Below are 27,856 nucleotides of genomic sequence, written 5' to 3' on the forward strand. Positions count from 1 at the left end.
TCACGGTTTTGCTTCTGCGAGAGTCACGGTTGTGCTTTCGCGGGAGTCACGGTCATGCCTCCTCGAAAACGAAAAAAAACGCGTTTTGTGTTTTTTCCTTTCGCAGAGTCACGGTTTTGCTTCCGCGAGAGGCACGGTTGTGCTTCCGCGAGAGTCACGTCCGTGCCTCCTTGGAAACGAAAAAAACATGTTTTCTCTTTTTTTTCACGAGAGGCACGGTTGTGATTTTGTGAGAGGCACGGGCCTCTTTCGAAAAGGAAAAAAACTCGTGCTCCCGGTTTAGTTTTTTCGTTCGTTTTTTCATGAAAATAAGTTTGTGAAAACCTATCAACATGTGATCTAGTTTTGAAGATCTCGACGCGAGGAATCTAACGGTGGAAGCGGTTCGAGATTTGGACCCACAGTTTAAGAGATAAAAACGTTTTAAATAAACGGTTATACGAAAAAATGGAAAACTCTCAGGTTGGGCGCCACTTGTCGCAACCTAGAAAGGTTGTAGTGATCTTTGCAACGAGTACTCCTCAACTAGTGATTTCGCAGTTGTTCCCTGTTAGCACATACGTGCATGTACCACCGGAAAATAGATTCCCCTAAAAAAACCAAAAGTAGATGAGGGCGTAGGCGATGTTGGTTTAGTCCCACCTCGTGCAGCCAAACAAAATCGGGTGAAGAGCTTGGCTATATAAGAGAGAGCGCGGATGGAGGAAACCATGTGGCAGAAATTCTTTCGCGACTTTTCGCAAAATATGGTATATGGTATAAACCGTACACCAAATCGAATAACTCGGTTAACCGAAATTTTGGTTAGTTAATTTTTTATGTCTTGTTTGGCTTTCATCTTTGTAAACTGAATTTACAAATAAACCGAATTTTCGTTAGTTATTTTTTGATGTCTTTTTCGGTTCTCATCTTTGTAAACTGAATTTACAAATAAACTGAATTTCCGGTTAGTTAATTTTTGATGTCTTTTTCGGTTTTCATCTTTGTAAACTGTATTTACAAATAAACTGAAATTTCGGTTAGTTAATTTTTGATGTCTTTTTCGGTTTTCATCTTTGTAAACTGAATTTACAAATAAACCGAATGGCAGAAACCGAAAATTCTGTTTATACTGAATACCCAGGCCTAGCCGAATCTCGCGAGCAATGCGACTGTGCCAACCCGTCACGCCCGTGATCTGAAGATGACCTCGGTAGGCCTGGTGAAATTCAGGCTTATTTGTCCTATTGGTTACTTGTCCTATTGTTCCAGATCGAGCTAGAATCACAATAATGGGTTCTTTTTCTTCAGTACATGGTACCAACCTTTTATGCTCACGAACATTGTTTCCTTGCATTTGTAATAGAAAAATGGGTGCCCCAATGCTGTTCATGAACATTGGTATGTTCGTGGAAAATGTATAGGGTAGACTAAATAAGCACATGGCCTCTTTTATTCAACAAATCTGACGGGGACAATGACGCAGAAGCGTGTTACTCCATGTCCTGCATTTTATATTTCTTGATGACATGCAGTGTTGGTGACCCACTCTTTTATAAAATAGAGTGACCAATCACCGTAATTGCGGCCTCTCCAATAATCAAATTCATTGTTACTTTCAGTAGCTATTGACCTTCATTAGAAGAGACCTCAAGCTGACAGGGACAACAATGCAGAAGCGTGTTACTCCATGTCCTGCATTATTTATTTCTTGATGACACGCAGTGTTGCTGACCCACCATTTTCTTAAATAGAGTGATCAACCACCCCAACCGCGTTGACTAATAGTCCAATCCATTAATACTTTCATAGTTTCATTAGCTCCTGGCCGTCATTAGAGGAGACCTCGAGCCTGCTCTGTCTCAAGGAGAGCCAAACCAGAGCCATGGCAGAATCTGCAGTTTCTGCTGTGGTGGGAAGAATTGGTAACCTGGTCGTCAGGGAGTCATCGCTACTTTGTTCAGTCACCGGTGAAGTGGAGTTCTTGAAGGAGGAGCTAGAGAGGCTGCAGGGTTTTCTGGAAGACGCCGACAACAAGATGAGGTCTGGCAACGCGAGCATGGCTGTCTGCGTCAGGCAGCTCAGAGATGCATCATATGAAACGGAGAACATTATTGAAGCTGCAGTGTACGTGAAGTTGCGAAGCAGGCTGAAGAAGGGTTTTATGGGTGCCATCTCAAGGTATGCTCGTTTGCCAAGAAAGTTTGTTGCCCTTCATAAGGTTGATGTTCAAATTCGTCGTGTAAGGCGTAAAATCAGTGCAATTGAGAATAGCATGTTTAATTTAAATATTGCCAACCTCAGCATCGATGCGTCAGAGGATATTGAGGATAATGCACTTATCCCGCAGAATTTTGTAGATGATGTTGTTGTTGGTTTTGAGGATGAGTGCAAAGAAATAGTGGAAAAGCTAGTTGACCAAAAGAATGAAAAACTTAGTGCTGTCTCATTGGTAGCCATGGGTGGAGCAGGAAAGACTACACTCGCTAGAAAAGCGTACAATTCACCTAGAGTAAAAGAATACTTTAATGAATTTGCTTGGGTGACTGTATCCCAAAAGTTCAAGGGCATTGATGTACTAAATGATATTCTGAAACAAATAACGGGGGCCAGTTATGAATCAAGCAAGGCAACTGATCAAATCCAGGAGAATGAGATCGGAAAGAAGATCCATGACTTTCTATTACAAAGAAGATACTTGTTGGTTCTTGATGATGTGTGGGAGGCAGACACTTGGGAGCAAATAAATAGAGCAGCTAAAGTCTTTCCAGATACAAATAATGGCAGTAGAGTACTGTTAACCACACGGAAAAAAGATGTTGCGCATCATATTCAAACTTATGTTTGTGATCTAAAGCTCATGGATGAAGAGAAATCTTGGGAGCTTTTTAAAAGCAAAGTTTTACCATCATACAGAACGTACATGATTTGTAATCCTGACAAGTTTGAAGAAATAGGGAGAAAACTTGCAAGGAAGTGTGCTGGCCTGCCACTTGCACTTGCAGTTCTTGGGGGGTATCTATCGAAGAATCTAAATCTAGATGCATGGTCAGATTTGCTTTTGGGTTGGACATCCATAGAAGAAGTAGAGGTGGTGGGACACATACTAGCTCGGAGTTATAATGACTTGTCAAATAAGTGGCGCAAGTCATGTTTCCTCTATGTTGCTTCTTTCCCGGAGGATTATGATATAACTGTGGCAGATCTGATTGAAGTCTGGATAGCTGAATGCTTCATTCCACATACAGCAAGGCATACAATGGAAGAAACGGCACAGAGGTATGTTACCGATTTGGCTCAAAGGAACTTGGTGCAATTTGACTTTGCAATGGCATCTGGTTATATGGCAATCCAAACAATAAGGATTCATGATGTTCTACGTGATTGGTGCATAGAAGAAGCAAGAAGAGATGGTTTTCTCCATATCATTGACAAAACTACAGGTCGGGCTGGCTTTTCTCCTCCCTTTTTTGAGATGTTCCTCCCCTCTACATATTTACTTATTTTTTGACAATCTCAATATTTGGCCTTTTGCTTAACCATGTATGCCACTCAAACAATTGTAGGCCAAGCTGGTGCATCATCTTCTGATAGAGGAAGTATCCTGTGCAACGAGCCAACTCGTGCACCCAGTACACCGAGCAATTCTGGGCCATTGGATTGGAAATAGACGGACTGGATGTTATCATAACGTGACTGCGGGTATATTTACACAATAGACCTTGTCAAGTTATTGAATTGCGCAAAAGTTCTACCGAAATTCCACTCCTTCCCTTGCTCTGTCCCGTTGTGTACCTATCTCTTCAGCAAAACTCTCACCCCGATGGCTGCAATCCCTTTTCCCTCTATCTCCACAATCTATCCCTGTCCACAACGGTGCTGACTATGGCTTGGCAGGACCGACGCACACTCCTGGTCACCGCCGGTCCGCCGCCGCCGTTGCAGGCTCAGATTCAACGCCATCGCAAATTCCTAACAAGCTGAGTTGCTTTCTTTATTCAGATCGTGAGTTGCATATTTATTTCACAGGCGCAACGAAAAAAGAGCTAAGAATATTCTCCTGATTACTGATTACGGCGGATATCATTGAACTTCTTGTATATATGAGCCTTCTCCTATTGATGTGTGTGCATTTGCTATGTCCAAAATAGAAATCAGACTACAGTTGGTATTATTGTCTTTGTCATGCCCTTTTCAGATTCTAGTTGGGCCTTCTATTCTGAATTTTGTGCTGAAATAAGCAACTGGAAAAATAAGTGTAGTTTCTAACCTTGCACTGAAGTCATGACCACTGAATAAATGCTATGCGAGAAATATAATATGTTTAGAAAAGGAACAACAGATGCATCAAAGAAGGCCCGCTGTCGTATACAAAGTCGGATTCAAACATTGTACACATATATATGATGTAACGTATTTCACAAGGATAGCTTTGTTGTACACAACTCCCGAAAAGAAGGCCTGCTGTGCTCTATTACCAGTCACTTTATTACAATAGATACACTTCGTTTCAGATGCCAATATATCCTGACTTGAGCAATAGGTTGAGCACCATGCAGCTCCCATCGTCATCTAACAGAGATATCTTGGTTGGCTGAAAGAGACAAAGTGGATACAACTACAACATTAGTCTGCACAGCGAACTTTTTGTTTTCGCTAGAGATGAGCTTGCAACTGAACATGCCGACAATACCTGAAAAAATAGGAAAATCATGTATTTTTAGAAGCATATCCAATATGAAAGGTCAACAAAATTATCTGGTTGGATAAGAAGAAACAGTTGAACAAAAATAATGATAGCCAGAGTACAAGCTAAATCAACAGCCAAAATAAATGTTGCCAAGCAAGAGCGCTTGATGATCGACCATGCGAGAAGATGTGAAATCGCAGCATGGTTCCTTCTAGATGTGTTCTGGGACATCATTAGCACTGACACATGAGCCTCTAACTAGCTTGCACAACCTATTCAGAATCATCCAATGAAAGCAAGTGTATACCTAGAATTAAAATTTATAGGTATTAGAGTTACATGTATCAAGAATTGTTGAGATGACTCCAGGCATGTACGCCAGATCATTATTGTTGATTTTAAAGCATTGTTTTTAGGGGATTTTGAAAGCATTGTTAGAAAGTGCATCGCAACAAGTAAAAAGTCATGAATAAGAAGAACTACTAATGATTTCAGAAAGTTCAACTGGACATCAAAGTGCAGTTTCGATTCAAGATCAACAAAATGAATCAAAAGAACACACAACAAAATATAATCTACTCCAGGCTCGTAACCATTTTTCACATACAAGTCATAACATTCATGCACAAATCTTACTTTATACCCTGCAGGAGATATAGATACTGTTTACGACTTAAGTATGGAACAACGAGCACACCTTTTGCCTGATTTCTAGTCCATTGCTGCAATTGGGGAAAACTGATAAATGGGAAGAAACGTAATACTTTGGATAATCGAATAGGAGATCATACCTTGATACCTTAAGCTGCAGAAGATGGCCGTCTTCTTTGCGATGGCTGGGTCGACACTGCCCGGGCTTACAGCATGGCGGCGCTACATGTACGCGCTCGCCGACAGTGCGACTGTTTCAGGGGAGAGGAGCGGCGCTGGCGCTTGTACAACGCTGAAACTACATACATGACCAGGCGGGAAGAGGTCGAGTGGCCCAGCAGAGGAGGGGCGGAGGGGAGAGAGGCGACAGAGCAAATTGCTAACCCCAGCTTGCAAATCGCCGGTGTACAGGTACGAGCAGAGCAAAGGGAAGAAGGCAATGGGATCTTGGAAGGACTGCTTTGCGCAGTTGAGTGCCTTTACAAGGTCCATTGTGCGAAATGTACCAGCTGCCACCGAGTACTAACATCCAGTCTGTCTGTTCTCCATCCAATGGCCCAGAATCAGCCAGCGCATCCGTAGCACGAGTTAAGATGGTGCACAGGATACGTTCTCTCTTCTGATACCATGACGTCCTATCGTTCTTGTTTTCATAATTTCTATGATGATCGGATTCTCCAGTCAACACCTAATCTCCGAACATGGATTGGTTTTGGACTTTCAGAAGTGTTCCTTCCGAAGCTAAGATTCCTGAAAGTTCTTTACATAGAAAATTCAAGCCTCAAGAATTTGATGTTAATTCGTGGGTGCATTCACCTAAGATACCTTAGGTTGAGAAATTGTCACACTGTTACACTTTCTTCTTCTATTGGACAACTCCTTTACTTGCAAACTGTAGATCTGAGGAGCACATCTCTTGGCAGAAGTTTACCAATCACCGCATGGGCTATCCCTACCCTAAGGCACCTTTACCTTGATTCTGGATCTTGTGGAACCATTGAACTAGACCCGGTGCCACTCCTAGAGAAGCTTCCATGTCTTGTGGTGTTGCATCTATGGAATTATCGGGGCCCGACTATGCACTGCTCTGCCCAAGGATTCCCTCAGCTGCAAAATCTGGAACTTCATTTCTTTAGTACCGAGTGGACGATAGAGGTGGGGGCAATGCCAAGACTCTCCAACCTGAAGCTTCTGAGTTGCGGGATGCAGAAGCTCCCCGAGGATCTGCTGAACCTGCAGTGCTTGAAGAAGTTGGAAACTAACTGCTGGCAGCTTAAATTTGACAACACATGGAAAGAACTGAAAAAGAAGGGATGCAAGGTCAGTTAGCTATGCCCCTCCCCACTCGCCTTCTATTCTTTGGTGTTTTAGTTTGAGTCCTTTTTGCTTTCAGAAAGCAAGGTGTTTTGTATTTACAACAACGAAAGAGCTTCTGTTTAGAGTAAATTGGAGTTTCCAATCTGTCCCTGCCATGTTTGTTTGGAATACAGATAATACCCGGCGCCTTGCTGCGGGAATTTGTAGCTATGTATTGAAGGACGATTTAGAGCAAGTATAATAGAGATGAGTCAGCAGGCTATATGAAATAAACTAGTATATTTTTGCTTAGTTGGAGGAAAGAGAAGAGAAGAGAGAAGGTAAGCAGGCTCTCCGTGAAGAGCCAGTTCTAGCACGTGCTCCTAGGCACTTTGTGAGAATGAAAGGTGGGCCACATAATGAAAAAATAGTACACTTTTTTGATCTACTATTATACATGTTGGCTATAAGATGGGTTGTAGATGACATGGCACTGGCTTATAGCCAGCAGCTGGGTATACTATTAACCATGCTCTTATGAGCGAGAAATAGTAAAACCTATGAAAAGAAATATAAAATATGTTTATTGAACATTTGAATGATACGAGAAGTAAGATAAATTAATATATTGCATAGTATCTCCAAATTTGCCTAAATTACAATGCATCACCAACATGAAGACACGTAACATATATTTCAATGCGATTTAATAATTCGAGATAATATAATTTTGTTGTTTATTAAAGTGATATTAAAGTGCATCAGAGCAAGAAACAAATAAATTTCATATTGACTAGCAAGCCTTACAATCTTAATGCGGCAGGAATTAGCTTGCATTCTCCACCTTGATCCACTTACTAAGCAAAAAATAACCAGGGTATACAAAATGTCATGGTTCCGGAGTACACATATCTATACTCCATTTTACTACATCTTATTTACGTCTACCAGCAAGCATAGACCAATTAAACTGAAGGACAATGAGAATAGGCCATACCTGAGCCTCTCGGAGAGGAAAAAGAACTTTTAGGCTAGGATTGTTATAGCACTAAAAGAACAATTAATCCAGTAGTGATACAGGACAAAGCTTCGTTCTAAAAGAAGCTTATCTACCACACACAAACCTGAGCGTCAAATCAATATTGAAAAAATGAAAAAATTTATATCTGAGCGTCAAATTTCAGGGAGCTGTTCGGCAGTCAACTGCTCCTTGAAATTCAAGGATCTGCAGAGCACCTGTTCCCCCGCTCCGTACTTTTTACCTTCAGCTCCGCCAACTCCAGGAGCGAGAGCGTGGAGTCGGAGGGATGCCGAACCGGCCTCAAGGAGAGCAGTCACCTCTGGCACGGATGACGTTGGACCAGGATTGCGGTGGTGGCACGTGCTGTCGTCCGATTGACGGCCAGGCTCCGAGCCGGCAGCAGTGCGGGTGTCCCGCTGCGATGACCCGTGAAGGCTTGGACGGTGGCGCTGCAGTATTGAGAGAGAGAGAGAGGAGATAGAGGCAAGATGAGAAGAATTAATGGAGATCGGAAGTGTTGTTCTGCTCCCCCTAGAGATTGGTTTTTGAGGGAATCGGTGGAAATTTTATTGGTTCATTTAGGGAGATGAATCGGTAGAGATTATAATTGGTTCAGGGAGATGAATCGGGGTGGCCGCGTCTGGTGCCTCCACTGCGAGGAGTACCGGAGCCGAGGAACAGGATGGGGAAGTGGCTCTGGCCACCGGCGAGGGAGGCCGGCTGCGGGGGGAGGAGCCAGAGTAGAAAAATCGCGAGGGAGCTTCTCTGGGTCTGACCAGGGGCGTGGGCCGTGTGGAATGATTGGGAACAAATTTTCGTTTTCTTTCAGGGAACTCATGATTTCGTAGTCAAAGCTCACAGGGCCAAATGCTCTATTTGAGTGGGCACGAACACACACAATCAAGGTTCGAAGAACTTCTACTTCACGCCTTGAGGATTCTATGACGCTCACTCAATGGTGTTGTGGCGATTGCAAGCGATCAATAAACGAGGAAGCCAAATTATGGATCCATGAAGGCTGCATTAGAAGGAAGAGTGGGTGTTGCTATGCCGTTAGCTGGGACTGAGACAGAGAGAGGGGAGCATATGTGACTTGGCTGGATGCTGAGCGTGTGTACGCTGCATGTTGAGTAAATCAAATGGAGGTGAACTTTTTAAGTAGTACTCCCTCCGTGAACTAATATAAGAGATAGCTCTTATATTAGTTCACGGAGGGAGTACTATAATACTATATAGGATAACAGTTGCAAGTTCTATCGTTTGAGCTCACATCTCAGTTGTGTTCTAACTGGCTCAAGGCTGGCGACACGAAGACGGTCTTTTTTCAGGCGAAGCTGAACTCTAGGCGCATGAAGAATTTTATCCATTGCATACATGCCGCTGGCACTCAGGCAACAAATCACAACGATAAGGCCGCGATCATACACGTCCACTTTTTCTAGCTGCTGGGTCAGAAGAAAAGCAGAGCCCGATCGATCAATTGGGAGGCGATTTTTCGCCCCATGGCGGATGGTCCGTTCCAGGATCATCCTGCGGTGGGTTTCCTGATGATGCGCCAACTCGCTCCTCCCTTTTCAGTCTCATTATGCTCAAGGCTTTATCTCATCTGTTAGTTGTAGTTGCTCGGTTACTAAGAACTTACGTACAGACAGATGTATTTTCGTTGATTGTGAAATTAATGGAAAGGGATTGTGAGCCCGGTTGGAAAAAATTGGGAGGCGATCGGGCTTCCAGTGTTGCCATCGGGGGAGGGGGCCTCGACAACCCGTTCACTAAAGAGGAGGTTTGGGCGGCCATCTGTGCCTCGTCGGTGAAGAAGGCGCTAGGACCAGACGAATTCAACGGAACATTCTTCAGAGCATGATGCCAGACGATCAAGGCTGATGTGATGGCCGTGTTCGGCAAGTTCTACCAGGTGGCCAGTGGCGATTTCGCTGCACTCAATCACGCCCTCATCATATTACTGCCAAAGAAAGATGGGGCAGTACATATGAATGACTTCCGGCCCATCAGTCTCATTCACTCAATGGCAAAATTGATTGCTAAGGTCATCTGAATTACGCTTGCTGGCGTGCTTGATGAAATCACATCTCGAGCTCAAAGTGCTTTTCAGAAGCGCAAAGGGATCGATGACAGTTTCATGTATGTTCAGAACTCTGTCAGAAGTTTCCAGAGGAGGAAAACGCCGACACTTTTGCTGAAACTGGACATTGCAAGGGCCTTCGACTCCGTCTCCTGGGAGTACATCATAGTGCTAATGCAGCAGATGGGCTTCCCCGCCCGTTGGAGGGACTGGATTGCTCTGTTGCTTGCATCTTCATCCTCTTCGTGCATGCTCAACGAAGACCTAGGACAGTGCATCTCTCATCAGGGTCTGAGACAGGGCGACCCCGTATCCCCCTTACTCTTCATCCCAGCGATCGATCCACTCCATAGGCTCTTGGAGGCAGCCACGCATGCAGGCACCCTCGCGCCACTACTGGCAAGAGCTGCGCGCCTCCGGGTCATGCCCTATGCTGATGACGCAGTAATCTTCGCGAAACCAACGCGCCAAGAAATAGACCCGTAGAAATCCTCTGTAGCGCCCATACACTGCCAGGGCATTGATCTCGGCCATGTCCTGCAAAACTTTAGCGGAAATATAGTTTGGTTCCCTATTAGATACTTAGGGCTGCCCGTCTGCATCAATAGATTTCGGCTCGTCCATCTGCAGTACATCCTCGACCACATCGGTGCGAGGCTGGCGGGCTAGAAGGGACGGCTGATGTGGATCGCCGGGCACCGTGTTCTGGTACGTTGCATGCTCACCACGTTGCCGGCGTTCGCCCTCCCAGTGCTGTGCACCCCCAAGAAATTCTAGAAGGAGGTTGACAAGGCACGACGATAATTCTTGTTGGCGCAGAACTAGGAAATCACTGGAGTGAAATGCAAGGTCAATTGGCGGCTCGTCACCACACCAATTGACTGCGGCTGGGCTGGCTTTGGATGACGTGTGGAAACAACCGGAAAGGCCACGGGTGGGCACTAGCTCTCCTTGCGACGACAAGGACAGTGTTCTCTTTGCCGCTGCAATCGCGGTGAGAAGGCCCTTTTTTGGAGTTGCACGTGGCTCGTTAACTAGCCACTGCACCAAAGCTTCCCGACTCTGTTCAAGCACTCAATCAGGAAGAACCGCACGGTCGCGGGGACGCTAAAGGATGACAGCTGGATCCTTGGCCTGAGGCACGGCAACACGGACGCGATCATCCCTCATGCTACCTCCCTCCTGAGGCCAACGTTGTGGTAAAGCCTAAATGAGACCGCCGAAGATGAAATCTCCTGGAAGGGTGGCCGGTCAGTACAGGGTGAGGGCAGCCTACAACATACAATTTGAAGCACAACCCAGGGGCGAGCTGCAGCATGTGGTGTGGAGGATCTGGGCATCGGGGAAAATCAGGTTCTACCAATGGCTACTCCATCACGACCGTCTCTAGTGCAACGACCGGCTGCAGCGGCGTGGCTGGAAGAACAACTATTTCTGCCAGCTCTGCAACAGACGCTTGGAGTCCTCGGTGCATCTTCTATGGGAATGCCGAGTTTCCAAGGTGATCTGGTCAAGGGCAACCTCCTGGAATGGCTGCAGCGCATTATCGCCGGAGACCTGGGCACGCAGCAAGACCACAACGGAGGCAGTCATGGCCATCATCGCTGCTTCACCCCCGTGCGTGAAGAAAGGAATCAAGACCATGGTGGCTCTATTGGCATGGCACATCTGGCAAGAGCGAAACTGCTGCGCTTTCCAAGGGAAGTGGTGAGCGCAAAAGACGTGATCGAGGCTTGCTGTAGAGACATGGAGCAATGGAGATTAGCCGGGGCTAATGGCATAGCGACCCCTTTAGGGGAGATCACATGAGAATTACTTCATAGGCCAATCTAGGGGGCGAGCCTGCTTGCTACGCCACCCTTCTGTTTTCTACACAAGCATTCTGATCACTTGATTAAAAGTTTGTAATTTGTCTTTTGCTAAATCAATGGAAAGCTATGGTAACTGGATCTTTCAAAAAAAATTGTGTCCTAACTAGAAGTCAATTTTCCTTCGTGCCTTCTGCAGATGTGTGTTTTGGTGGATGCCTCTTAGAGATACTCATGGAGCCAGGTGAGTTGCTCGACGCAAAGCATAAGAGAACATGTTTTAATAAGACTTCTAACTACTACATTTTTTCTCCTCTCTAAAAAGCATATACTCCATATAGATGCCCTCAGGATCCCGGGGCGATGCGTACGAGGGTGAAATGACATGTGAAGGGAGTCGAGGACACATAAGGGAAAAAAGAAGGGATCAACAAACAGGGCTATGCCTTTTACTCCATGTAATTTGTGGCACTGATATTCTATCTGATTCATGTAATTTGTGTGTGTACAGAGATGAACATGTGTGCTACGATGGTAATTTGTGTATGTACTCAATTTGGTAGTCACAAGGCTTATGGTTTTGCAGCTTGAGATTTGCGTAAACCAATAAATCAAACGGTTCTATATATTGAGATTTGTGTAAATTTATGATTTTTATGTAGTGTAATGCTATCTACTGATACGATTTTGACCTGTGGAGTAACCGTTTGTTCCTACAAGATGAATCTCTCCTTTCTTTTGCGTCTTGTTCTGTGTCACAAGGTGGACCTTGATACGTCTCCAACGTATCTATAATTTTTTATTGTTCCATGCTATTATATTATCTGTTTTGGATGTTTTATATGCATTAATATGCTATTTTATATTATTTTTGATACTAACCTATTAACCTAGAGCCCAATGCCAGCTTCTGTTTTTTCCTTATTTTTGAGCTTTGTAAAGAAGGAATAGCAAACGGAGTCCAAACGGAGTAAAACCTTTGCGATGATTTATCTTGGACTAGAAGACACCCAAGAGACTTGGAGATCAAGTCGGAAGAGTAGAGGCGGCCACAAGGGGGGAGGGTGCGCCCAAGGGGGTAGGGCGCGACCCCTGCCTTGTGGGCCCCACATGACTCCACCGACCTACTTCTTCGTCCTATATTTTCACATAAACCCCCAAACCACCAGAAGCATCCACGAAAACACTTTTCGACCGCCGCAACCTTCTGTACCCGTGAGATCCCATCTAGGGGCCTTTTTCGGCATCCTGCCGGAGGAGGATTCGATCACGGAGGGCTTCTATATGAACTCTATTGCCCTTCCGATGAAGCGTGAGTAGTTTACCTCATACCTACGGGTCCATAGCTAGTAGTTAGATGATTTCTTCTTTTTCTTTGGTTCTCAATACCATGTTCTCCTCGATGTTCTTGGAGCTCCATCCGATGTAATCTTCTTTTGCGGTGTGTTTGTCGAGATCTGATGAATTGTGGATTTATGATCAGCTTATCTATGAATATTATTTGGATCTTCTCTAAATTCTTATATGCATGATTTGGTATCTTTGTAATTCTCTTCGAAATATCGGTTTAGTTTGGCCAACTAAATTGGTTTTTCTTGCAATGGGAGAAGTGCTTAGCTTTGGGTTCAGTCTTGCGGTGTCCGTGTCCTTTCGCAGTGACAGTAGGGGCATCAAGGCACGTATTGTATTGTTGCCATAGAGGATAAAAAGATGGGGTTTACATCATATTGCTTGAGTTTATTCCTCTACATCATGTCATCTCACTTAATGCGTTACTCTGTTTTTCATGAACTTAATACTCTAGATGCAGGCAGGAGTCAGTCGATGTGTGGAGTAATAGTAGTAGATGCAGAATCGCTTCGGTCTACTTGACACGGACGTGATGCCTATATTTCATAATCATTGTCTCAGATATCGTCATAACTTTGTGTTTTTCTATCAGTTGCTCGACAGTAATTTGTTCACCCACCATATTACTTGCTATCTTGAGAGAAGTCTCTAGTGAAACCTATGTCCCCCTGGTCTATTTTCGATCATAAAAGTTTCGATCTACTATTTTGCAATCTTTTTCTTTCATATCTATAAACCAAAAAATATTTACTTTATCTTTTGTTTAGTTTCATCTATCTTTATTAGATCTCACTTTTGCAAGTGACCGTGAAGGGATTGACAACTCCTTTATCACATTAGGTGTAAGTTGTTTGATTGTTTGTGCAGATATTGGTGATTTATGCGTTGTCTCCTACTGGATTGATACCTTGATTCTCTAACTGAGGGAAATACTTATCTCTACTTTGCTACATCACCCTTTCCTCTTCAAGGGAAAAACCAACGCAAGCTCAAGAAGTAGCAGGAAGAATTTCTGGCGCCGTTGCCGGGGAGATCTACGCCAAGTCAAGACATACCAAGTACCCGTCATAAAACTCTCATCTCTTGCATTACATTATTCGCAATTCGCCTCTCGTTTTCCTCTCCCCCACTTCTAAAATGATTTTTGAAAAGATTCACCCTTTTTATTCGCCCTACTTCCATTCGTCTTTTCGTTTCCTTTTATGTCTTACTTGATTCATTTGCTCGTTCGCTTGGTATAGTTGTGTATTTATTGAAAATCATAAACCAAAAAGTTTATGTATCCTCATCCACTTGCTAATCTTTTTAAGACATCTAATTATGATGAACCAACAGCTAGTGAGTTTTGTGCACTAGATTATCTTTATGAAGTTTTACTTGAAATTCGTGAATCCGGAAATTGTGATGAAGTGTTGAAAGAAGAAAATTATAAAGTGATTCATGATAGTGCTTTGAATGAAAAGCATGATCGCAATGATATTATTATAAATTCCATTAATGTCAATTGTGTTAATGATATGCAAAACCCTAAGCTTGGGGATGATAGTTTTGCTATGTCCAGTACTTGTTGCAATGATCATGATTGGGGTGATTCTTCTTATGATCTTGAAAATTTATTTAAGCCTCATGATGAATATGAGATTGATATTAGTGTTTGCAATAATATTGAAAGTGGTTTGGAAGAGTGTCAACTTTAGATGTGGTTTTGTGTTTTAATTAGTGTTTGTGCCAAGTAACACTTTTGGGATGGCTTACGGTGATAGTAGTTTTGATCTTGCTGGAAAACAGAAACTTTTGCACTCAGGAAAATAATTTTCATAATTTTCATAATTCTTTTTGCACACAGTTGGTACACAACAGCACTCTCGCATTCTCTACAAAATCACTCTCCCATTCTCTCCCGGACTCCCCTCCTCCTAACCGCCGACACGTTCCGATCCATTTTGTACGATGAGCGATGAGCTACTCGAGTTGCTATACATCATTGCAAGTAGTCAAAAGGAAGCCACTAAAAAACTCTTCAAGCTAGCTGGATGAAGGAAAGACCAGCGAGGCCGCTCCTATGAGTATTTGTATCATCACCCTATATTATGATTTTGATGTTTATAGGGGTTTTCAAGTCTTTACAGTCTACATGTAGTAATGAAGCCGAGACCCCAGTTTGTTCAGGTATTCTGGACTTCATATTTGGAGTACCACTTATCTGTCGAAATCTTTCATCATTTACTTAAAACAGTTGAATGATCATACATTGAGTACCAGTTAACTGGAATTAACCAATGCAAGTCCAAGAAGGATTGGCCGGTGTTGCCGACTGACGTCAAGTTCGATCCCACAGGTCAGGAGCTGATCGAGCACCTTGAGGCCAAAGTGAGTGCTGACAGCGTGAGATCTCACCCTCTCATCGATTTGTTCACACCAACCGTCGACAGCGAGCACGACATATGCTACACTCATGCTGAGAAACTTTCAGGTGAGGCACCGGTCGTCCGTCTACTTGCACAAACATATTCCTTTGTTTATAGCTCTATTTTTCTTTTTAGATGCAGACCTAGTGAAGCAATTACAATTTGACAGTTAATTAAAACTGAAACAAGTGACTGCAACATGCCAAAGATATTATGAAAATGCCAACTACATACACTAAAACTTGTATTCGACAATACTGCAGGTATCACACTGAGTGGCCTAAGCAAACATTTCTTCCAGCGCAACTCTAGGGTGTTCAAAATGGGCACGCGGCCGCGTCGAAAGATACATTCAGAGTCCGGCATGCATGCGATGTGGCATAACACCGACAATACCTTGCCGGTGATGGTCAACGACCGGCAGATGGGAAGCAAAAGGTTCTGGTGCTGCACACCAACAAGAACTTCGAACAGCATAGGACCAACTGGGTGATGCACCAGTGCCACCTCGGGGACCTGGAGCAAGAGAAGGAGCGAGAGCTGGTCCTCTGCAGAATTTTCTACCAGACGAATACTAGGTCCAAGACTAAAAAGATTATAAGTTAGTTTGGTATTGGTACTTGTACTACCTGGTCGTCTGCAAGTTGGTATTGTTGTGAAGGATCTTTTGGTATGAACTTGGCATTTGCTTCTAACCATCATGTCGAGGGTTGACGTGGATATAAAGCTGATCATTTGTTTCGAAACGAATTTTCAGGTACCTAATTTTTATTTGATGGGTAGCATAAGCACCTGCAATTCGAATTCCTAGTTCTCCAAAAGATTTACATCTTCAAAGTATGCAGGGGATCCATCCGGTTTCATAGGCTGATAGTTGGACGCAGCACGTTGGAACTGGGTTGTGGCATGCCAAGCCCAGCTGTAAATTGTTAAAAGAGAGGAGCGATGGATTTGGGCCTTGTAGAATAGTTAAGTGTCGCGACCTCGATCGTGAAGCGCCTCCCTTGGACTACAAAAAGGCCTAGTCCGTTATTATTAGTTGAAAAATATTACATAATGAAAAGAAATATGTAAAATGCAATGAATTTAGTCCACTTTCACTAAAAACCATCCGATTTGCATGAAATTCGTCTATGGAACCACAAGATGATTGTCCATACAGAGCCTAACTGTACGGAACCAACAGGTCCATGGCTGTACGCAAGCAAGTCCATCCACTTATTATCACGATGGAAAAATAATGCTGACGTCTGAGACAGTGAAACCCATGAAGTTTTCAACATAGTCAATAAATGAGAGAATTCTGCAAGTACAGACTGATAACTGGAATCCAACAGGTATATTGTTTTTTCAGGTGGAGCAAGTTTCAACTGGGCTGTAGACTGCCTAGGCTTGATTTTGTTTTTAACAGGCACAGCTCATGACAACAACAGGGCACAAAGATCCAGCAGGTATCAACTGGCCTTTGGCCCGCCAGCCTTAGCTATATTTTCTCTTAGAACATCCGCAGTCAGTTTTTTTACTGAATCAAACACACAACCTAGTTCTATTTTCCTCTTGAAACGCCATGTCCTACTTCCATTTTCAAATCTCTACCTATAGTTTTACTAGTTCACTAGACCATCAAGGCGCGCGTTGCTGCGCTCGTCCATATTTGATGTAATTAAAAAGATTGTTCCGAAAAGATATGTTAGTTTTCAAATGAAATCATTATAATATTGGTAACACTAGTGCAGAACCGGGCAATAGCACCGGTTTGTAAGGCCCTTTAGTGCCGGTTCCATAACCGGCACTAAAGTGTGGGCACTAAAGCCCCCCCTCCTTTAGTACCGGTTCAACACGAATCGATGCTAAAGGGCAACCACGTGGCACGAGCCAGCTCCGGGGGGGCTGGAGCCCTTTACTACCGGTTGGTAATACCAACCGGTACTATAAGGTTTGGTTTTTTTAGTTTTATGATTTTTTTTCATTTAATTCTGTGTTTCCATTTTAATTCTTTTTCGTTTGCTGGTATTTTATGATACTACACATTGTACACGTTATGCATATATATATATAAATAGAATTTCTAGTAGAACCAATCATGCATATATATATCATCAATGTCTCACAAACCACCATATTAATTAATTCACACATACACAAATGTATAGCTAGCTATATACAATTTCTCCTACATATGCATGTTGCCTTCGGAGCCAGTGGCATTAGCCTAATTGGTGCCTTCGGAGCACGATGACAATTGGAAGTGGTTTTCATGGGGGCGGTAGTGGGTAATAGTATTCTCCCTTCGGATTTATGACCTGGTCGAGCAAAAATCCCGCTATTTCCTCTTGAAGTGTTTCTACGTGCTCCATTTCTAGGAGCTTCTCCCACACCTCTCTGAACTGTTAAGAAGGAGATCAATATGCATGTGTATTAGTTGTGTGACTAGATATCGATAATGATGTAAAAATTGTGAATTGTGTTCTGACAAGCGAACCCATTCCTGTCTTTGAGATCTGCTCCTTTCGGACGCCATCATGCGAATGTTCTCGCAAATGCAGAATGCACACAGATCAGTCCCCTACGCCTGCTTCAGGGCCTTTACGAGAATGGAATTTGATCAGATAATAATTAATCAAGCATGATAATTAAAGAGATGGCAGCTAGCTAGCTAGCTAGTACTACTTAATTACTTACCTTGGGTCGAAACCATTGAAGCTTTTTTTTCCATTCGCCATCTGTGACGCTGATGAACCTTGCCCAAGCCCTGCCCGCCGACAAAGAAAATGAATAAAGGGGTTATTAAATAGTTCATATCATGAAATGACGAACTAAATAGGCCGAGATATATAGTTAATAATGATTGAAATTACCTGTTGACTATCCCAAACAAGATGTTATAGTCAGTTTTAACTTTGAGTAGTGAGTCCAGTATTTCAACTGTTCCGTCGTCAACTTTAATGATACACAAGACCCAGTGAAATCTGCATGCACACATGTTTGCATGTCTTAATTAAGCGGGCATATGTAAGCAAAAACATGTAGCTAGCTAGTAGGCAAAAACAGAGAATTTGTAGTACAAGACAGTGTGACTCACTGGAAGTTGTAAGGAGGTAGTATATCTTCATTGTATTTGAGACGCTTCAAGAACTCTAGCATGTTGTCCTCTACGTCCTTTTGATGATGTCGATTTATCCGCCATGTGTATTCATTAACGGTGTTTGGGTCAATGAACCCAATGCCATAGCGTCCAGCTTTTCTCATTTCATACATCTTCATCCTGCATAATACCACAGAAAAGAATATAGTGAGGATAATTACAGGTAATGATTGATCAAAAGGATCACTACAGCTAGCTTGAGACTTAAATTACAGAAAGAAATCACTTATAGACAATAGCAACTGACGATAGATTTGTCGAGTGTGTCTTGATTGTATAATTGAAACAGTTCAGAATACTCAACGGACAGAGCTTTCTCATGGAAGTAATGATCCTCCTTGACATTCACCATGAGGGACAATCGATCTGAAATCTTGGTAATGTTCATGTACCATTGATGCAATTCATACATTCTCGTTGGGAGGTTCTTGACCTTGTCTGGCTCGACCAAAGGTTGGCCCCGGACATATTTCCGTTTTATTTCATCCTCTCTAAGCACAGGCATGGGCTCGATCTCGAGGAGTTGTCCAACAGTGATTTTGAGAACTTCAGCCTGCATTATATGCTCCTCCGTTATTACCACATTGCCCACCTCAGGAACGTAAACTGTTTGCCCACAATAATATTGGGCGCGCATACTGTCACGTGTTGTTGGCACAACAAGCGAGGGGATCGATTGCGCCGCCTGTTCTCCCAGCTGGGGAATGGTTTTCCCGCATTTTTTGACAGTTGCTTCTTGTTTGCTCGATCCCGCGCTCGCCTCCTTACGTAGACATGCTCGATTTAACTTCCTGATGTGGCGCTTATAGTCTGTGTCAACAAGCTTGGGAGCTGGTGGTTGAGCCATACGAATGAAGTGGTCAATCGTTTCCTTAGGCACTTTTTCCCTTGGCGGTGGTGGCGGTTTCGGTGCAAAATGGGCTTCCACCTCGGCCTTCGATATGGCCGCGATTTCCTCCTCGGACCTGTCATAAGCCCTCTGCGGAAGAGGCGTGAGGCTTGGACCATATTTATATCGCTTGCCTCCGCCTGTACTTCCTGTACTACCTCGACTCGTACCACTACGCACCATAGCTGCAGGGTGTCTCTTCTGCGATTGCTGAGGCGGCGGAGATGGCTGACGGGGCTGAGTTGGACGAGGAGGAGTGGCCGCCTGAAGCTGTGCCGGGCTTGAAGGAGGAGTGGCCTGAGGTTGTGCCGGACTTGGAGGAGGAGTGGACGTCTGACGCTGTGGCGGACTTGGAGTAGGAGGAGTGGCCTGACACTTTGCTGGACTTGGAGGAGGAGTGGCCTGACACTTTGCCGGACTTGGTGGACTTGCAGGAGCGGGAGACTGCTGACTCGGTGGCGGACTTCGACGAGGAGTCTGCTGACGCGGTGTCGGTGGCCTTTGAAAGATGATGCAATCCTTTTTCCATAGGATGATACGATGTTTGGCCTCTCCGAGAAAGCGCTCGTCGTCACCTCCAGGAATGTCAAGCTGTAGCTCCGAATATTGTGGGTCCACCACCTCATCAACCAAGACACGAGCATAGCCCGCTGGAATCGGGTTGCAATGGAAGGTTGCCTCGGGGGGATTTGTAAAAGCAACGGCGTCCGCCACCTTCATGGATATGTTCGCTATTTTGACGTGTAGCTCACAGTTAGTGTTCTCCGTGATGTCATCCACGGGGTATCTACCCAGCATTGCGTTGTCCGGGGCGGAACCCGCGCTGCTTCTCGGCATGGATGGGGCGGTGCTATCCAATGCTGGATCATCCGCTAGAAGCTGCAGCTGCTGAGACCCCCTTTGTTGGGTAAGTGAGTCGATCTGCTCCTGCTGCCGCTGGAATTTGACTGCCAATTCCGCTTGACTTGCTTCTAGGCCTTGAAGGAGTTCATAGTCCCGCTTCCTCTGCTCCTCCTCCATCTTCCTCTTCTTCTCCTCCGCAATCTTCTTTCTCGCACAGGTTCTGTAGTCGGTGTTCCAGTCTGAAAACCCCTCATACCACGGAATAGCGCCCATGCCTCGTGTTCTTCCCGGGTGTTCAGGATTTCCCAGGGCACGCGTAAGCTTGTCGTTCTCTCTGTTGGGCTGGAACACCCCCGATCGTGCCTCTTCTATTGCAACAAGTATCGCATCATCGGCTCCCTTCAGACTTGCCTTCGTCGAAACATTGCCTGTCTTCGGGTCCAACTCCCCCCATGCACATAGAACCAAGTCCTGCACCTGGGGGGCCAGCTCTTAGTAACCGGAGTGACACCTGCATCCTCCATCTCTTTCTCAGACTTATCCCACTTAGGCATTGCCACCGCATAGCCACCTGGCCCCAGCTTATGGAACTTATCCTTTTTTTCGGCATTCTTCTTGTTTATTCTTGACCGTTCCTTAGCTAATTCTGAATCCTTGAATTTCACGAAATCGTCCCAATGAGCACGATGGTTCTCTAGTGTTCCCTCGAATACTGGAGTCTTCCTTCCTCCCTTGATGTACTTGTCCCATTCACGATTCTTGTGGTTCTTGAATGCAACCGCCATCTTCCTAAGAGCAGCGTCCTTGACTTTCTGCACATCTGCTTCTGTGAAATGATCTGGTAGGGTGAAATGTTCCATGAGAGTATCCCAAAGCAGATCTTTTTGATTCTTGTCGACAAAAGTAACATCTGGACGTGGAGCAGCGTCCTCTTTGCCTTTTTGTCTTTTGTCTTTTGCCGGCTCTCTCCATTCTTGAAGGGAGATCGGGAGTTGGTCCTTCGCAAGAACTCCGCATTGACGAACGAACTTGTCCGCAATCTTCTTAGGCGCTAATGGTTCGCCATTAGGTCTGACTGCCTCGATATTGTACTTTACGCCCTCCTTCAACTTTTTGTTTGGGCCTCATTTCGTCCTTTTGCCTGAAGATTTGCTCGATCCGGATGGCCGAAAGAACAAAGATCGATTCATTAATATATCTTCAAGTCATTTAAAACATGTGATGATCACCAGATACCTGCTTATATAAATACTAGTGCAATGCCCGTGCGTTGCTACGGGAAAAAACTATTTTCATATCCTTAGCTCAAAGCAATCATATGCACATGGATCATATAGTAAAGTGATATTATAAAGATTTTTCATAACTAAAATGTTCATTGAGCTTAATCCACTTTTTGTTAAAGCATCATACATGCAGCCATGCTTCCCTACGGAGCCGACATTCTTATAATATCATTGTCATTCCCGAAAAAGGATGACACTGCGGGGCAAGTATTTTTTTCTAATTTCATTTGCAAATGCAGACCAGGTAATTTAACTGATGTTCCATTGAAAGATTAAAATATGCATGACAACAATCTTATGGACTACATCATTGAAACAACCTCAACTTTTCGGTGAGATTGTGCATGGGTCTTTGCTTCATACATTGCAATGTTGTCCGAGAGAGTGTGATAACTAATGACACAGATGGTTTATTTAAATATCACAAGGACCCGGGATAATATAAACATACACATACCGTTTTTCTCAAACACACCAAAGTGTTCTCTTTTGTATTAGTAGAAAAGCAGGTAGATGGAGTGAGTCCCGCTGCCTAAATGTAATTTTTGTGCAGCCAGGCCGGCTTTCTCAAACATACTCTAGTACGTCTGCCTGTGCGTTGCAATGGACGAAGGAAAACAAAACCGACTTCACGTGCCATTATGCCCCACTTATATCTAGCTCTGATAAACGTTGAGATAAGATTGCCCTCGTCTATGTAAGGTGCACATGCACATGTGTTGCGGGTTGCATTAATATCATATATATTTTTTGGATCATGACGTGTTGATGTGAAGGGGCACCCCAACGTCCCTTATTGGACTACTACAAGCAGCTTGATTGATTGTTGTATATGAACAGCTTCCTGCTTTGCTGCTGCAATGCTTGCTTGCTGCATCATGTATTCGAATCTTGAAAAAAATAGATGGATTCGCCGGCTGCTTGCTTCATCTGCTGGCATTAGATCAATTCGCCGACTGCTTGCCGCTGCACATGCATGTAATGGTCGTGTTGTTGCGCGCAACTGCCAATATGTCGAGTCGAGGACTGCCGATGGGCTGAACCGCCGGAGGATGGAAGAAGCAAAATATATTGGATCACTATGTAATCTCAGGGTGATTCGCGCATGTGTTCATGCATATTTTTCTTTCACTATTTTTTTTTGCCACTGGCTGACACGTACACCTCCACCTCCACCTCGAAACTTACCATTCGTCTCCACCTCCACCACTCTTTTGTCAAAAGCAAGAAAATAAACTCCATCGCTTCTCTCTTCTATTCTCTCGCTCCATCTACTATCGTCCCTATCTGCATCTCTTTCTTCACTGATATAGCACAGGGCCGAGCGCCGAAGCACGGGCAGATTCCCCCGGGCGCGCCGCCACCAAGCCACCAAGCACCCCATCTCTAGGCACCTCCCCTCAGCGCCGCCTGGTGGCAGATCCGTGGCAGTGGCGGTGGGTCCTCTCCTCGTCTCCGGCCCGGCCGATTGCGCGCGACCCCCCTCACACCTGTCAGCCTGGCGCTCTGGCGGCGCGTCTCTCGGTGGCGGAGTGCCCCCTGGTGGCAGATCTGGGGCAGCTGTTCCGCTTGCCTCCTGTGACTTCCCGCAGCGCCTTGCCCCTACTCCCCCTCCGCCACCACCAACAGTTGCCCGGTGCGACGCGCCCACAATCTGCAGCATCCGGCTCCACCCATCCTTCATCCTCCTCGACCTCTGCCCCGACCTCTCGGTTACAACGGCTCAGCCCGGCCATGCCTGCCTCTTTTTTGGCTGGTTGTAATGTTCAGGTTAGCCTAGCCATCCACCTCTTCTTTGACTGGTTGTGATGTTCGGCTCTTCTTCAGCTGGCTGTGATTTTGTTGTGGCCACAATCGAGTTATAATCCGTCATTAGAGTATGTTTCCCCTTCGTCCCATGCTTTCTCCACCACGAGATGGCGCCGCGCCCAGGTCGGCGAGCCAACCTCTGCTGGCCAGCTTCCCCTCCGTCCTCTGCTATCTACGCCACGGGATGGCGCCGTTGGCCGCCGCCGCGGCCGCCATGGCGCCCCGTGGGCCCCTGCTGCCCTCGCCTCGAGCCGCCAGTTTCCTGCTTCCTCTCCTCCGGCAGGCCACGCATCCGCTGCCGTTGCCTGTCGGTCGCCCGCCAGCGAGCTCCACCTTCCTGTGCTACTGGATAAGATAACCAAAGGAGCGCGGACAGGATTCTTACAAGATACAGGGTTAATTTGCAAAAACGAAACGTTTTCTCAGAACCACTTACACAGGGACTGCGGGCTCAATTACCAGAAAGCACAGGGATTTTTCCGCAAAAATATGCGACGGATGACCAGAAGCACTCCGTGCTTTATTAGTAGGGAAAGATATATACCTCGCCGGTCTTTGTTGTTTCAGGATCAACATGTTCTTTGTCATCGTCATAATCGTAGTTCATGACTTCATCAATTCGGTCGTCGCGATCGAATATCATATCACCCTCTCCGGTGTTGTTTAGAAATTCAGAGCCGTTATAATCTTCTTCATTCTGATCATCATCTGGCCCGCGTATCATATCGAACATGGTCTATTCTCCCTCTCTGTCGGTATTGTCTGCCATAGCTTTTATTTAACTAATCCAAAAGAAATATAAAACAATTTAGTATTCAAATTACATCGTCTCGAATAATAGATATAATCTCGAATACTTCGTCTAGAATAATAGATATAATCTCGAATACATCGTCTCGAATAATATATAATATTGAATAGTACATCACTGGCTAGCTAATTAAAGATCGAATACTACAAAAGAATCTAGGACACTCGCGGTTCCTGCGGCGCGGGCGGTGGACACTCAAAGAGAAGGAACCCTCACAGGATCATAGCTGAAGTGAGATATCCGAAGATACTGCCAGGTATTGGAGAACCTGCCGCCCTCTAACGCAACCATTTAGCGATGGACGTGCTCGTCCTCCTCCCTGACACGGCGACGTACCACCTCCGGCGGGGCCGGGTCCCTCCGCACCGAAACTGGCCCACGCGAACGCCACCAAATGAGATCAGGGTCGACGACGGGACCCGGGGCCGGGTTCCTCATCAAGCGGCGCGCCCCTCCAGGCAGCACCTCCCAGTGCCAGCCCGGTGGAGCCCAGTCCCGGACATGGGTCGGCTGGACATCGTCGCGGACGGATCGACGGCGAGGATGCGGGCCGGGCATCGTCGAGAACAAATACTAGCTATATGCCCGCAAAAAGTAACATTTTTTTAATGATTGGATTTTGATAACTAAAATTTCTAACATTTCTACTATTTCAAAAATCTATATACTATTTCATACTAATTAAGCATCTAACACTAAAAACAGAAAACACAACTTCTATACATATCCATTAAAAAACTGAAAAACAATATTATATAAAAAATTTCCATACTAATTAAACACTAATTATATCCATATAACATGCATTCATACATATATAATAGTGAAAAAATAATAATCTAAATAATCTAAACTAATTAAACATACAAAATATGTATATACTAATATATACATGCATTAATTCATACATGTGTGTGTGTGTATTCATCATGCTTGTGTGTGTGTATGGGCTCGGGGAGGGGCGGCGCCCATGGTGGCCGCCGGGGGCGAGGGAGAGGGGTTAGAGGGGGAGAGCTCACAGCAGGGCGACGGCGACGGCGAGGCGACGGCCGGGGGCGGTGACGGGCCGGGGCGGCGACGCGGGGACGGTGCGACGGGGACGGGCCCGGGGCGGCGACGGAGACGAGGGCAGCGACGGGGACGGGGGCGGCGACGGGGACGGGGGCGGCGACGGAGATGAGCGCGGCGACGAGGATGGGGGCAGCGACGGCGACGGAGACGACGGAAACAGAGGAAGAAACAAAGGGAGAATGAAATTTTCGCAAGTGTTGTTTATATAGGAGGGGCCTTTAGTACCGGTTTGTGCCACCAACCGGTACTAAAGGCCAGTTTTGGCCAGCCCAAGCGGCGGGAAGTGACCCCCTTTAGTACCGGGTGGTGGCACCAACCGGTACTAAAGGCCCCCCCTTTAGTACCGGTTGATGGCTCCAACCAGTACTAAAGGCCTCGCGCTGCCACCCCAAAGTTTAGTCCCACCTCGCCGGGCGAAGGGCAGCCGCACTGGTTTATAAACCCAGCCGCGGCTACCACTTCGAACTCCTCTGTATAGCAGGCTTGTGGGACTAAACTCTGCGCGCTGCCCTGTGAGTCTGCTGGGCCTTTAAGGCCTGTAATTACACACCTGTTGTCTATCAGGCCCACAGGGCAGCGCCCCAATTTTTTTGTAGTTTTTTTTCTTTTCTGCTTTATTTTCTTCTATTTATTTTTGCGTAGTTTTTTGTATAGTTTTTTCTTTTCTATTATATTTATTTTCTTCTATTTATTTGTGAGTAGTTTTTCGTCTAGTTTGCCAAAATTCAACATTTTTTCTTTTCTGCTTTATTTTCTTCTATTTATTTTTGCGTAGTTTTTTGTATAGTTTTTTCTTTTCTGTTATATTTAGTTTTTTCTATTTATTTGTGAGTAGTTTTTCATTTAGTTTGCCAAAATTCAACATTTTCAGAGTTCATTTTGTAGTGATTTTCAATTTCACGGTCATTTTGTAAACGATTGAAAAATAGCAAATATAATTTTTTTTCTTTTCTGCTTTATTTTTTCTTCTATTTATTTCTGAGTAGTTTTTTCTTTTCTGCTATATTTATTTTATTCTATTTATTTTGGAGTAGTTTTTTTATATAGTTTTTTTTCAGCTATAGTTTTTCTTTCTTTTCAGCTATTTTTTCTTTTCTGCAAAACTTGATGGTCAAAGTCTGGAGTTATAACTTAAAAAAAGAAATGTCGACGTGCAATTAGTTTTTGCCATAACAGAAGAAGTCCGGAGTTGTAATAAGTTATTAAAAATAAAATAGAGGTGCAATGCTCGTCAATTTGCTTCAAGCCTTTCGGAATAGTGTAAACTGCACTGCGCATAGCTCCGTGCAGTCTACCGTATTCCTGAAGGCTTGAAGCTAAGCAACGTGAGCATTGATCCTCTTCTTCATTGTCTCTGCACTCAGGGCTTATAAACCGCTCCTAGTCCCTCTCACTTTGCGAGGTGGGACTAAAAAACATCTTACGTCTGGTTCATCCATGAACCGGTACTAAAGGTGCTCGTGGGGCCCCAGCCTTACGTGACACAACCTCATTAGTACCGGTTCGTGGTACGAACCGGCACTAAATGGTGATGGTGGGGCCATAGCCTGACCGGAGGCTGACACAGCCTCTTTAGGTACAAAAAATTACAAACTTCCTGTTAGTGCCCGTAGTTTTCAAATTTGAATAGTTTAAATTTTGAATTATTTGAAATTAGTGTGAATTTGTTTGCACATAAAATTTCTTCGCGTTTCAAATGCCAATACACATAACTACCCTAACTATTACAGAGATTCCCCTCTGGGTGCGAAACACAGAAGAAAGTGATGATAGGTAGTGAAGCCGATCACATCCCAGATCTTTGGGTGTGAAACTTTTTCTTCGCGTGTGTCCCTTTGCACCGTAACCATGGAAAATCTTCATCATTTAACGGGATGCTCGGGTCAATATTCACTGTGAATGGAGCAATTTCATCAAACTTTTCATAATCTTCTGACTTGTCTGTCTTGTCATCCACTCCCACGATGTTTCTCTTCCCAGAAAGAACTATGTGCCGCTTTGTCTCATCGTACGATGCATTCGCTTCCTTATCTTTTCTTTTTCTTGGCTTGGTAGACATGTCCTTCACATAGAAAACCTGTGCCACATCATTGGCTAGGACGAATGGTTCGTCTGCAGACGCAAGATTGTTGAGATCCACTGTTGTCATTCTGTACTGCGGGTCTTCCGTTACCCCGCCTCGTGTCATATTGACCCATTTGCACTGAAACAAAGGGACCTTTAAACCACGTCGATAGTCAAGTTCCCATATGTCCTGTATATAACCATAATATGTTTCCTTTCCCGTCTTGGTTTCTGCATCAAAGCGGACACCACTGTTTTGGTTGGTGCTCTTCTTATCTTGGGCGATCGTGTAAAATGTATTACCATTTATCTCGTACCCTTTGAGAGTCATTATATTCGAAGATGGTAACTGGGACAACAAGTACAAGTCATCTTCAATAGAGGTGTCATGCATGGTACGTGTCTACAACCAGCTGGCAAAACTGCTGGTTTGTTCACGTGTAATCCAGTCATCAGACCGCTCCGGGTGTTTGGAGCGTAGCAAATTCTTGTGTTCATCCATATACGGAGCCACCAAGGCGGAATTCTGTAGAACTGTGTAGTGTGCTTCAGTGAGAGAATGTCCGTCCATACATATTATTTGTTCCCCTCCTAGCGTGCCTTTTCCATCCAGTCTGCCCTTATGCCGCGATTCAGGAACACCAATCGGCTT

At 44.7% G+C, this 27,856-nt stretch overlaps 2 protein-coding genes across 2 annotated transcripts; both read left to right on the forward strand.

The window, feature by feature from the left end:
- Positions 1–1,824: 1,824 nt before the first annotated feature.
- LOC123042390 (putative disease resistance protein At1g50180) lies at positions 1,825–3,752 on the forward strand. Its single transcript, XM_044464856.1, has 2 exons — positions 1,825–3,422; positions 3,546–3,752. The coding sequence occupies exons 1-2, from the start codon at positions 1,865–1,867 to the stop codon at positions 3,647–3,649; spliced, it is 1,662 nt and encodes a 553-aa protein (XP_044320791.1). The 5' UTR covers positions 1,825–1,864; the 3' UTR covers positions 3,650–3,752.
- A 2,161-nt stretch (positions 3,753–5,913) lies between these two features.
- LOC123042391 (probable disease resistance protein At1g58602) lies at positions 5,914–6,657 on the forward strand. Its single transcript, XM_044464857.1, has one exon. The coding sequence runs from the start codon at positions 5,948–5,950 to the stop codon at positions 6,647–6,649; it is 702 nt and encodes a 233-aa protein (XP_044320792.1). The 5' UTR covers positions 5,914–5,947; the 3' UTR covers positions 6,650–6,657.
- Positions 6,658–27,856: the final 21,199 nt, after the last annotated feature.

Source organism: Triticum aestivum, chromosome 2B (genome assembly GCF_018294505.1).
Source record: "Triticum aestivum cultivar Chinese Spring chromosome 2B, IWGSC CS RefSeq v2.1, whole genome shotgun sequence".
Taxonomy (NCBI): Eukaryota; Viridiplantae; Streptophyta; class Magnoliopsida; order Poales; family Poaceae; genus Triticum; species Triticum aestivum.

Bases quoted from the DNA above. Each gene is read 5' to 3' on its own strand.
- LOC123042390 (XM_044464856.1), top strand. From the start codon at position 1,865: ATGGCAGAATCTGCAGTTTCTGCTGTGGTGGGAAGAATTGGTAACCTG. The intron at 3,423-3,545 runs GTCGGGCTGGCT...AAACAATTGTAG, and splicing joins TATCATTGACAAAACTACAG to GCCAAGCTGGTGCATCATCT.
- LOC123042391 (XM_044464857.1), top strand. From the start codon at position 5,948: ATGACGTCCTATCGTTCTTGTTTTCATAATTTCTATGATGATCGGATT.